Source organism: Macaca nemestrina, chromosome 18, assembly GCF_043159975.1.
Source record: "Macaca nemestrina isolate mMacNem1 chromosome 18, mMacNem.hap1, whole genome shotgun sequence".
In the NCBI taxonomy this organism is placed as follows: domain Eukaryota; kingdom Metazoa; phylum Chordata; class Mammalia; order Primates; family Cercopithecidae; genus Macaca; species Macaca nemestrina.
This window is the reverse complement of record NC_092142.1, coordinates 65,390,658-65,402,839: the sequence shown is the minus strand read 5'-3', so window position 1 is coordinate 65,402,839 and position 12,182 is coordinate 65,390,658. Positions and strand designations below refer to the sequence as shown.

Genomic DNA, 12,182 nt, shown 5'->3' with positions numbered 1-12,182 from the left:
CTACCATCATCACCACTGCCACCTTGTCCTTCCCCATCCTTACCACCATCACCATCGCTATCATCATCACTTCCATCATCACCACCATCAACATTTATCTTTCATCACCACCATCATCATCACCATTACAACCATCACCTACCCCTTTATTATCATCACCATCACCATCATCACAACCACCACCTACCCCTTTATTACCACCATCACCATCATCACAACCATCAAAACCATCACCTACCCCTTTATCATCACATCACCATCATCACAACCACCACCTACCCCTTTATCACCACCACCATCATCACAGCCATCACAACCACCACCTTTATCATCACCACCATCACCACCACCACCATTCCCACCACTCCCACCACCACCTTGCCCTTTCCCATCCTCACCACCATCACTATCACTACCATCACCACTGCCACCATTACCACCACTCCTTCCACCACCACGAGTTCTACCACTATTGCTACCACCTTCACCTTTATCATCTCCACTCCTACAACCACCACAATATCTATTACCACCTTTGCCACCATCGCCATCACCACCACCACTGTCACTATGGGCCAGCAGCTGATGGCTTCTCCTGTCCTGGGGCTTGAGCCTTACCTTGCCTACATGATGGGGCAGTGAGGTGTTTTTCTCTTCATCAATGTGCATCTGGTTCCAAATCCAGTCTCTCTTTTGGCGCCGGTGGGTGGGCAGCAGGCTGGGGGTGTCCCGTTGGGCAGGGTTAGCACCTGCTGCTGCTGCTGCTGCCGCCGCTGCCAGCAGGCCCAGGCAGGCGCCCGATGTGGCGACCAGCATCATGAGCCTCTGCATCTTCCCAGGAGGAACAGATCTGGGGAAAGAGGAGACACCTTCAGACTCTGTCTGAGTGACGGATGAAAGGAGTACTTAGACACAGGTATTTTGCATGAGAGCAGCTAGCTATAATGCTAAAAGCTTGGGGCAAACGTAATCTGCGGGTAATTAACATTATCATTCCCCCTTTCAGGGAGCAGTCAGGCACTCGGATGAGCAAAGGTAGGTTTTAGGACAACATGAGTAAACAAGCCCATTTAGGATACATTTCCCTACACTTCCTTGTACCTACTTCTCACCCTCTGCCTCAGGGTAGAACAGCTGCCTTCTGCTTATTCTTCCCCGAAGTTATGCAAAACCTTCTGACCTTTCCAGAAGGTTTGCGTCCTTTCCCTATAATTTCTTCCACCACTCTGAGCCATCTCCCGCATGTGGTGGCCACTGCCTAAGGGTGTGAGCAGCTTCCACAGGGAACCGAACTCCCTTTATCTATTCACTGCTTCATCCTTCACTGTCTGCTGACACCAGCAGAACCAGACCCCCTTCATGCCTTGATGAATTCCGAACGGGGAAGGTGAAAACAGATGTGGAAACCATTTCTACCTGTGAGTCTTGTGCTAGGATGGAAGCAAGTGCAGGGGATATGGGAGCCCACAGGAGGGCCTGTGGGGAAGGTCTCCAGGAAGAGGGTGTGAGGCTGATGCCAATGGCAGCTCCTAAGTCCCCAGGCATTGGGTGGTCAGGTTATCCTCATTGTTCAAATGAGGAAACTGAGGCACACAGATGTTAAGTTCACGTTGTAGTAAGTGGTGGGACTCAGATTGGAACCCAGGTGTCTGATAGCTAATCTTTATCAAGCACTTATTTTTTGCCTGGCACTGTTTCAAGCACTTTATATGTCTTATCTATTTAATATTCCCCATCATCCTCCAGGTTGGTGTAATGATAACCCTCATTTTGCAGAAGAGGTACAGAGAGGTTTCGGAACATTCCTGAAATCACCTAAACTGTAAGGAGCACAGCCAGGATTTGAACCAAGGTTGTCTGGCCCAGAAGTTCAAGTCCTTTCCTCCTGCCTTCCCTTGTCCCAGCAGCTGCTATGGGGTAGGATTTAAAGCCTCCTCTCGGCAGACGTCCTCCTGCCTGAAAGCCCCTTTGACAACTTTGCATTGATTCTGTCTTCAGAAGGCTCTTAGGAAAATCCAACTGTCTTAACCCTGAGGGCCAGCCCTTCACTCCAGATCTTACAGTGAGTGGTCAGCTTTGCTGTCAGAAGAGCAGGGGTGGGTGGGGTGGTGAGTTGAGGGTCTGGGTTCATAGGAATGGCTTCATAATTTGTGTGGCCCAGTGCAAAAGAATTTTAAGAAGGAGACAGAACATTAAACCAAGCATGAGGCCCTTTGAAATGCAAGCCCTGTACAGTTGCACAGGATGCACAGTCTCGAAGGCAGGTCTGTAGGGTATGGATGTGGGTTAACCAGAGATCAAGGCCTGGCTTCATGCTGAATTCCAGGAACAGGGGTTTTCTCTACTGCCCCATGAGGAGTGCGGGCTGTGACCTTGGCCATTAGCATGTTCTCTCAGCCCTGACTCTGTCTTTCCACCCTCCGGGGTCCCTGTGTTACTGACTTGCAGCTCCTGGGATGATGTAGAGGAAGAACAGGTGGGTGGGAGAGGGAACCAGGGCTCACATCTGGAGGCACATAAGGATCTACAAGGTGCTGGATGGGATGGCCTCCTCCCTTGACTGTCTCCTGCCTGGCCACAGGGAGAGGCTGGACTCTGTACATCACAAGAGGTTTGTAAACTCTAGTAACATTTCCCCTGATTTACTGGCGCCGGGCTGACCTCAGTGAGGGCTGAGGGTGTCTGTGCTGGGCCAGCTGACCTCTGGACCCACTGATTTTAGTATCGACGGCCCCTGCCTTCTGGTTCCTGTCTCTGGCCCTGGAGGAAGTGGACTCCCCGGGTGGGGATAGGCCCCAGAATGCAGGTGCCATATGCCTGGGGGATGCCCTGACCCCTCTGGGCCTCAGTTTCTCAGCCATAAATGAGGGGGTCAACCTGGAAGAGACTTGAGGCTCTTGAAGGATGCTCTAGGCAGGAGGAAGGTGGTGAGCAAAGGCTTAGAGAAGAAGGGGGGCAGATTGGGAGTCCTGGCCAAGAAGCTGGTCCCTGACTCAGGGGAGGCAGCAGGCATGACCCCTACCCCAGCCTCACTGGGTCCAGACCCTGTGGCTCATTTCCTTCTTTGTCCAGAAAGGAAGTGCAAGTCTTGATTCTTTCTTCCTCCCTCAAATGAGAAGTGACTCAAAGATGACAAAGTGAAACAGACAGAAGTGAAAATGAGAAACAGGGAGAGGGAGAGTTCTCAGGGCAAACAGGACAGGGTGAGCGCCCAGGCTCTGAGCTGATAGGTGCTGGGTGCCTACTGCATGATGGGCTCCATGCCAGGCAGTGGGGGTGCCTCAGTGAGTGAGACAGATGGAGCCTGCTCTTGGGGAGTGTGCAATAATGGGAACAACAGGAAAATAAGTAAGTCAATGAGGAAACATATCAGTTGGCGATCAGAGATGTTCAAGGAATTATAATGGGAGGTGCCACAGAGAGTGAGGGGGCAGCTGACTAGGCCTGTGAGGCCAGGAAGGCCTCTGGGAGAGCTGACGTTTCAGCCCACATCTGAGTGCCAGCCACAGGACTGCCAGGAAAGGGAAGGGAATTCCAGGCAGAAGCGCTGTTGCTGGTCTCTGGGTACCTCAACATCCGAGCCTACCTCTGTGCAGGCAGTGGTTGGTTTCCTTAAGGCAGCCCACCTCTCTGTAGCAGTCCCTTCATAAAGTCTCTTCAATTGGCCTCCCGGGGTTCGCTCTGTTTCCAGCTGGGAACCCTATCTCTAATACAGTGAACGGGAATGTGCTTTTCTCTTTCCTGGGGCCTGTTGGGACGGGTTAGTGATCCCTATGGCTGACCGCAGCCAGCAGTCAAATGGATAAATACAGTCGTGTGCTGCAAAATGACTTTTTGGTCAACAATGGACTGCACATACGACTGTGGTCCCCTAAGGTTTTAATGGAGCTAAAAACTCCTCTGCCCTAGTGACACCGCAGCCATCGTGACGTCGTAGCACAAGTCATTACTTGTGTTTGGGGTGATGCTAGTGTAGACCAACTTTATAAAAAATGTTATATTAGGGTGGTACACAAGTAATTGTGTGCTTTATTTATTTATTTATTATTTTTCCTTTGAGACAAGTTTTGTTCTGGAGTGCAGTGGTGCGATCTCAGCTCACTGCAACCTCCGCCTCCCAGGTGCAAGTCATTCTCCTGGCTCAGCCTCCCAAGTAGCTGTGTCTACAGACGCCTGACCCCACGCCTGGCTAGTCTTTTTTTTTTTTTTTTTTTTTTTTGTATTTTTAGTAGAAACGGGGTTTCACCATGTTGGCCAGGTTGGTCTCAAACTCCTGACCTCAGGCAATCCGCCCGCATCAGCCTCCCAAAGTGCTGGGATTACAGGCATGAGCCACCGCACCCGGTGGCTTTTTTTTTTTTTTAATGGTAAAAACAGCAATTACTTTTGCACTACCCTAATAGTAAACTAAAGTTAATTTCTTATTGATGAGAGAAAAATATTTTTAAGTAAATTTAGTGAAGCTAAGTGTACAGTGTTTATTAAGTCTATGGCAGGGTGAAGTGATGTCGTAGGCCACTCACTTCCTGACTCGCCCAGAGGAATTTCTAGTCCTGGAAGCTCCACTCACGGTAAGTACCACAGAGAGGTATACCATTTTTTATCTCTCTCTTTTTTTTTTTTTTTTTTTTTTTTTAGATTGAGTCTCCCTCTGTCACCCAGGCTGGAGTGTGGTGTGAATGTGTGTGGAGTGGAATATGAATGTGTGTGTGGCTCACTACAGCCTCAAACTCCTGGGCTCAAGCAATTCTCCCATCTCAGCCCCGTGAGGAGGTACGTGCCAGCACATCTGGCTAATTTTTAAATTTTTTTGTAGAGATGGTTGGAGTGCGGAGGGGTCTGACTATGTTGCCCAAGCTGGTCTTGAACTCCTGCCTGAAGTGATCTTCCTGCGTTGGCCTCCCAAAGTGCTGGGATTACAGGTTCCTTTTTTATCTTTTACATGAGATTTTTACTGTATCTTGCCTGTATTTAGATATGTTTAGATACATGAATACTTGCTGTCGTGTTAAAATTGGCTACAGCATTTAGTACAGTACCATGCTGCACAGGTATGGAGCCTAAGAGCAATAGACTGTACCATCCAGCCCAGGTGTGCAGCAGGTTATACGATCCAGATTTGTTTGTGTAAGCACACTCTGATGTTTGCACAACAGCGAAATCACCTGAACTCGTTTTTCAGAGTGTATCCCAGTCATTAAGATGCATATCACACACCGGGGCCTGCCGTGGGCTCGGGGGGAGGGAGGAGGGATAGCATTAGGAGATATACCTAATGTAAACGACGAGTTAACGGGTGCAGCACACCAACATGGCACATGTATACATATGTAACAAAACTGCACATTGTGCACATGTACCCTAGAACTTAAAGTATAGTCATAAAAATAAATAAATAATTTTTTTTTTTTTTTTTTTTTGAGATGGAGTCTCGCTCTGTCACCCAGGCTGGAGTGCAGTGGCCGGATCTCAGCTCACTGAAAGCTCTGCCTCCCGGGTTCACGCCATTCTCCTGCCTCAACTTTCCGAGTAGCGGGGACTACAGGCGCCCACCACCTCGCCCGGCTAATTTTTTGTATCTTTTAGTAGAGACGGGGTTTCACCGTGTTAGCCAGGATGGTCTCGATCTCCTGACCTCGTGATCCGCCAGTCTCGGCCTCCCAAAGTGCTGGGATTACAGGCTTGAGCCACCGCGCCCAGCCAATAAAATTTTTAAAGAAAGAAAATTTCAGGGTGAAGGAGGTCAAAACTAACACATTCAGAATAAAACGAGGTTCCTTCTTTGATTTGGGGAAAAAAAAAAAAAAAGATGCATGACTATACCTACACCAGACTTCAGCAAGGCAGAGTCCACCAATCACAGGCTGGGACCACATGGCTCCTGGGGGGACATTAACTCCTCAGTGGGCTTTGCCTGGCCCCACATAACAAAATGGGGGCTCAGAGAGGTAGAGTAAGTTCTCTGAAGGTGCAGAAAAGCCCCTTGGATTCTGTTCTGTGTCCAGCAGGGGCCCTGCTGCTAGCTCTGGAGAGAAGTCCCTTGGAGCACATGGGCCACCCTCAAGCTCCTGCCCTCCAACAGGGCTGGGACTGGCTCTCGCAGAGTCACCCCACAGCACCTGTGTGTCATTTGCCAGGACAGAGGGAGGTCTGAGTGCTCAGCTCTCATCAGTCAGCTGTTGGTGAGGGGCAGGACCTTGGGTTGGGGGTATTTGGGAGCCAGGGATCATGTAATCCCATTTGCACCCCCATACCAGAGCCTTGAGCACCCTCCCAAGACAGTTCTTTCTTGACTGGGACGGTGGGGGAGGGCTGACATCCCTGAGCACTCCCCTGAGACACACGTTATTGTATTTAAACCTTGCAACAACCCTTCTAGGTAGTTGTCTGTATTCCCATTTTGCAGGTAAAGAAATGGGGGCTCAGAGAGGTAGAATAAGTTATCTCAGGTCACATAGCCACAGGAAGTGGAGCCAGGATTTGAACTTAGGCTGTCTTTCCCCAAAAATCGTGCTTTTTGCATCATGCCACCCACTCTCTATCTCTGTGGGGACATTCTCATGTAATAATAATCAACTATTCTCAGTGCTTGGTCTTTATCCATGCCAGCGCATTTAATTTTCACACTATCCCCAGGATGTAGGACTTATCATTCCCATTTCTCAGATGAGAAAACTGAGGCTCAGAGACAAACAACTCATGAATGGTGGATCTGGAACCCTCACCAGATCGATCTTTTTCTAAATCCTAGGCTCCTTCTATACTCAATCTCAGAGACACCTGTGGGACCTTCCCAACTGAAAAGCCACATTCATTTGTGTCTTTTGCCCTTTGTGTTAGAAATTCGGCCAACTAACTTTGGGTGGATCACTTGAGGTCAGGAGTTTGAGACCAGCCTGGGCAACATGGTGAAAACTTGCCTCTACTAAAAAATACAAAAATTAGCCTGGCATGGTGACGCGTGCCTATAGTGCCAGTTACTTGAGGGACTGAGGCACGAGAATCACTTGAACCTGGGAGGTGGGGGTTGCAGTGAATTGAGATCCTGCCACTGCACTCCAGCCTGGGTGACAGGCAACAGAGCAAGACTTCGTCTCCAAAAAAAAAAAAAGGCTAACAAATGGGGGCTGCAGGGAAGGGTCTTGTCAGACAGTTGCTCCTCCCCATCCTGATGCAGAGGAAACTGGGCCAGTCAGATCTGCTGCAGCCACAGCTGAAAACTGAATTTCTCTTGGCTGCAGCCTCTGGAGATGTGGTCATAGCCCTTTTTTCATTTTAGCCTGTTTCCTTTCGGCAGGTAAGAGTCATGTCTCTCGGTTATTCTCAGCAGTTTCCAGAGAGACTCAAGCTGTTGCCAGGTAGATTTGGGGCACCCCAGACATTCAGAGGGTCTGAGGATTTTGGAAGTGATTTCCATGTTCAGAAATTCCCAACTGAGCAGCCCAGCAACTGCCTGATCACAGCGTTGAGCAGGGAGGGGCCACGCTTGGCAACTCAGGTGTAGGTGCTGAGCACGCCGAGGCCAGGTACCTGCCCGTGTCTCAGGCATCCAGGATGCTTGTTGATGCTGCTGTCCCCGGAGCCATGTGAGAGGGTTTGGGGGCAGTTCCAAATGGAGGAGGATGGGCCCTCTGTACCCTCCATCAGTCTGGGGAAGTCTGGAGGACCCAAAATGAGAGGATGGAGTCAGTGGTCCGAATCCCCTGGTGAGTGGGCATGGAGCCCAGGATAAGCAGCAGGGGAGCCTTGGAGAATAGGGGGAACTGGGCTCCACCATGCTCCCATGGGAGGCTAGGACCTCAGAGGCCTCTGGGGTCCAGGTCTGTATCTATATCTACCGTGGGTGGGGCCACTGGGATCAGAACCCAGACACCGAGGCCAGGCCTGGGGACTGAGGGGTCCTCCGAAGGCTGAGTCACCTGGGCAGCCTGAGAAAAGGGTGGGGCTCCTGTGGCTCTTTCTGCTCCTCTCCAGCTGCCTGTCTGGGTCTGCGGGTGCCTGGTGAGCCTCCAGGCATAGCTCCGGCCCACAGGATGTTAACTCTCTGGGAAGCTCCCCACTCCACCAGGCTTTGTTGCATCCTCCCTGCCCGTGCACTTGCTGTCCTCTCTCCTCTGCCTAGATTTACAACACATGTCACCACTTCTCTGAAGCCCTCTCTAGAGTCCTGGGGTTATGCAGTCATGCAGCAAACATTTATTGAGTATCTACTATGTGCTAAGCACTTAATTCCATGCTGGAATAAACACAGGCTCCACTTCCATGGAGACAGGGATGCCAGTCATGTGGTGAAAAACGCAGTTTGAAATTGTGACGTGCGCTTTGATGGACAAATAGAGGAGGCTGTGGGAGTATACAGACTGGGAGGGCCCTGATGGGTCTGAGGACCACAGTCCCCGGAGTGAGTCCTGCCTCTCACTGACCCACCGTGGGACATCACACAAAGCTCCCTTTGGTCCCTTTCCCTTTGTGGGCATCCATCTATCTGGGGTTCTGCCTCCAAGGGGCTGTGAGATCGGCTCAGCTCTGTGTGAGTTACAGTGTCAAAAAGAGAGGCTAGGGATACAAGAGAAGAGGACGGGAAGGGAGGGGAGGGCAGGGCAGGGGAGGGGAGGGGCTAGAGCTGCTCTTCTTGGGACTCCCTGGGACCCCTGGCTTTGTAGCTAAATAGGACATAGGAAGTCTGGACCCAGATGGGAGCCCCTCAGTGGGCTGGCCCAGCCCCTCAGTCCCTGGGCTGGTCCTGCCCCTGAGCACCAGGAAGACCCCTGCCCCTTGACCTGACCAGAGCCCCACTCAAGCCTTCAATTCCAGGGGCCAAGTCTGGGCTTTGCAGTGTGCGGGGTTTTCAATAGGCTGGAGGGCCTCAGGGGCGGGGCAGAGGAAGGCTCCAGGTCCAGAACACACACATGACGTCTGGAGGCCTCATGGACCTGTGACACCCTCAAACATGCCTTCGTGAGTGCACAGCCCTGGCCACAGGCACCTGCCCAGGCCAACTCCTGCAGGGCTCCTCTTTGCAGGCCTGGCTGCTCTCCTCCCTGACCCCCAGCACACCCACTTTCAGCTAGGATCCCAGCCCAGCCTCCCGCAGGCTCTGGACTCCAGCCCAGAGGCCTGGGGTCAGGGATGAGGGGCAGGGCACTGGGAGGAGCCGGCCTAGAACATGCAGGAGGTGTGCCTGCTGGAGTGCGGGCGCTGAAGACCCAGCTCCGTGTGTGGCCCCCGGCAGCTCTCCCCACTGCCTTCCTATTCCACAGCTCAAATCTCAGTCCAGGACAGGGCTGGGACCCAGTGACCCTCAAACTCTCCGGGGACTCTCAAATGGTCTGCTTGAGCTCAGGCATTTAAAGCCGGGTCTTGGCAGCCACAGACATTGGGAGGATGAAGGGTGAGGCCCTGGGAGGCTCGGGAATGGGATTTGGCCAGGCAGCTATGACCTGGCCCCGTCTGCTTCCTCCTGGTTTGTGGCTCAGTTTGGCCCTGGGATAGGCTCCTGTGGGTCCCAGACCTGCTCCCCTCCCATTAGGTTCTGCCAATAGCCTCCTCGCTCCCTGCTGGAGGATGTCTAACTCCTCAGCCAGCCCTCAAGGCCTAGCATGATTGTCCCCTGCCCACCCTGCCAGCTCTCCTCTCCTCCGCTTCCCTGTCCCTTCCAGCCTCGAGGAGAGCTAGAAGTTTCTGAAGTGCACAGTGCCCTTCCTCTCAGCAGCAGGCTTTTTGCCCAGGCTGTTCCTTCTGCCTGGAATGCCCTTCTTTGCTGTCTCCTGGGTTAGCGCTTTACTTCTTCTCAAGCCCCAGACTGCCTACTCCATGAGGTCTTCTGATTGCCACCTGCCACCAGCACAGCCTCTGCCTCCTGGCCTATCTCTGCCCAGGCAGGTTCTGGGCCTGAGAGTTCACTTCATGCCATACCTGGGTGCATGAACTCAACGCCCCAGACCTGGACGTGCTGCCTGTCAGCCTGGTACCAGCTCCAGTTCTGGTCTTGCCACCCACTCCCTCCTCACTCACAGGATTTAGAAACAAATCTGTGTATTTTCAGACAACACGTAGGGTGGTCAGAGTAGGTACCATTGTTGGTATAACTCAAAGAAGCTCCTCCTTGCTCCCAGATAGCTCCTCTGATGGCCCATGGGATGGGCTGCCATGGGACTGCCCAAAAGACCACCGATAGGGTTTTGATCCTTTAGGGACAAGAAAATTATCCTTCTTAAGAGTCCCTGGCCGGGCGTGGTGGCTCACACCTGTAAATCCCAGCACTTTGGGAGGCCAAGGCCAGTGGATCACCTGAGGTCAGGAGTTCAAAACCAGCCTGGCCAACATGGTGAAACACCATCTCTACTAAAAATATAAAATTAGCTGGGCATGGTAGCACATGCCTGTAATCCTAGCTACTTGGGAGATTGAAGCAGGAGAATCGCTTGAATCTGGGAGGCAGAGGTTGCAGTGAGCCGAGATCGCGCGATTGCACTCCAGCCTGGACAACAGGAGCAGAACTCTGTCTCAAAAAAAAAAAAAAAAAAAAAAAAAAAAAGAGTCCCCAGTGAGTATGCAAACACCCCTGAGCAGGGCACCACTTAAGACAGTGCTGGCAGAACAGAACTCAGCTTGCCACATGCCCCTTTCCACACCTATGGCAGACATCACAAATCAATCACCCAAAGACTGTATTGAGGATCCTCATAGACTGTGTTGAGGATTCAGGGGCTGAGTTCAAGTTCATTCCCACTGGATGAAGGTAGAGGGTACCAGTTGGCCAGACCTATTTTGTGATGTGAAACAAATTTGTGCTGGAATCTCTGGGCTCCGGAGATTCTATCCCCTTGTCTATCCCCTTGCCTTCTAAAGGGACAGCTCCAAACTTCCCATGCTAAGGAGGCTTCCAGCCTCCTTTGGGCTTCCTGACTTTGTCTGGGACTATGAGGGCAGTGTGGGGAACAGAATGAGGCCCTTGCACCTGCCTGTTTGAACCTGCCCAACTGCTCGGGAGCTGTGTGACCTTGGGTTCATCTCTTGCTGAGCCTCAGCTTCCTTATCTGTAATGGAGGCAACAGTAGCCGCCTCCCTGGGGAGGACGATTAAATGAGATCATGAGTGTAAAGCCTGGCACACAGTAGGTGCCCAGTAAGGGTGTGGGTGTCTTGACTCCTATCTACCCGCCCTCTCCAGCCTGGTGGGTGTGGTTTTGACTGGCCGACTTACACTTGACCTCATTTCCTGGCTCTACTCTGGGCCCACCTCCTACTCTTTCTGTTCCTCTGCAGAAGGAAATCTCATTCACCACCCGCCCGGCCTGCCCCCGGGTCCCACTTCCTCGTCCTTCCAGTATCTGGACCTGCCAGGATCTGACTGTTTTGCTGTGGTCCAAGGCAGACAATCTGGAAGTCCCTGAATTAGTTTAGGGAGCATCCCCTACTCTCAAGAGATGGGAAGACTGAGGCCCAGGCTACAGAGAGGCTGCCCAAGGCCTCCTAGCACCTGGGATTCCCACTCTTCCTCCAGCAAGCCCTTCATGATTTACCCACTTAACACCAGCTCGAACCTGGATCAGGACAGACTTTTTAGTATCTCCTCAGCCAGAGGTGAAGCTCCTGAGGGCAGAACCTGCCTCCTAGAACATTCCTTCCCCTGGTGTCACTGGGCTCCTGGCTTGTCCCTGTGCCTGCCTCTGTGGCCTGGAGTGCTCTGCTTTTCCCCTCTCTGAGCTTCACTGTGGAGTGTGGCATGGATTGTGGGTCAGAAGGGGCCGCACTCACACCCTGCTTCTACCTTGTGTTGGTTGTGTGACCTTGGCCTGGCTGCACAGCTTCCCTCAGCCTTGGTGGTCCCATCTGTCAAATGGGAATTCTAGTTGCTTCAGCGTGACTGAGGGGGTGCAGAGAGAGGATGCAGGGAACAGGCATGGGTCCATATGGGCAAAAAGGCCCAAGATTCTTCCTGGGACGGTGTCCGCTGTGTCCCCTGGGTGTCCCCGAGTCAGCAGTGAATCATCCAACTTTGCAGAAAATGTGTGGCCCCCTCTGGCTTCCTGCCCTCATGTCCGGCCCTTGTTTAGCAACACAATAGCTCAGGCTGAGGCTGCAGGCAGGCAGCTTAACCCCTTCCAGGCCAGTATACACCTCCCCTACCCCTCATCACCGTAAGCTGAAATTGGTAGGGCCGCTCAGGGACTCAGCAGC

General features: G+C 52.2%; 1 protein-coding gene across 1 annotated transcript in view; it reads right to left on the bottom strand.

Moving 5' to 3' along the window:
* LOC105491471 (cadherin 5) overlaps positions 1 to 12,182 on the bottom strand; it is a 38,622-nt gene that overhangs the window by 24,739 nt on the left and 1,701 nt on the right. The window contains exon 2 of the mRNA XM_071084679.1: positions 619 to 850. Coding sequence (XP_070940780.1) covers positions 619 to 831 — 213 coding nt within the window. The 5' untranslated portion in view covers positions 832 to 850. The remainder of the gene's footprint in view (positions 1 to 618; positions 851 to 12,182) is intronic.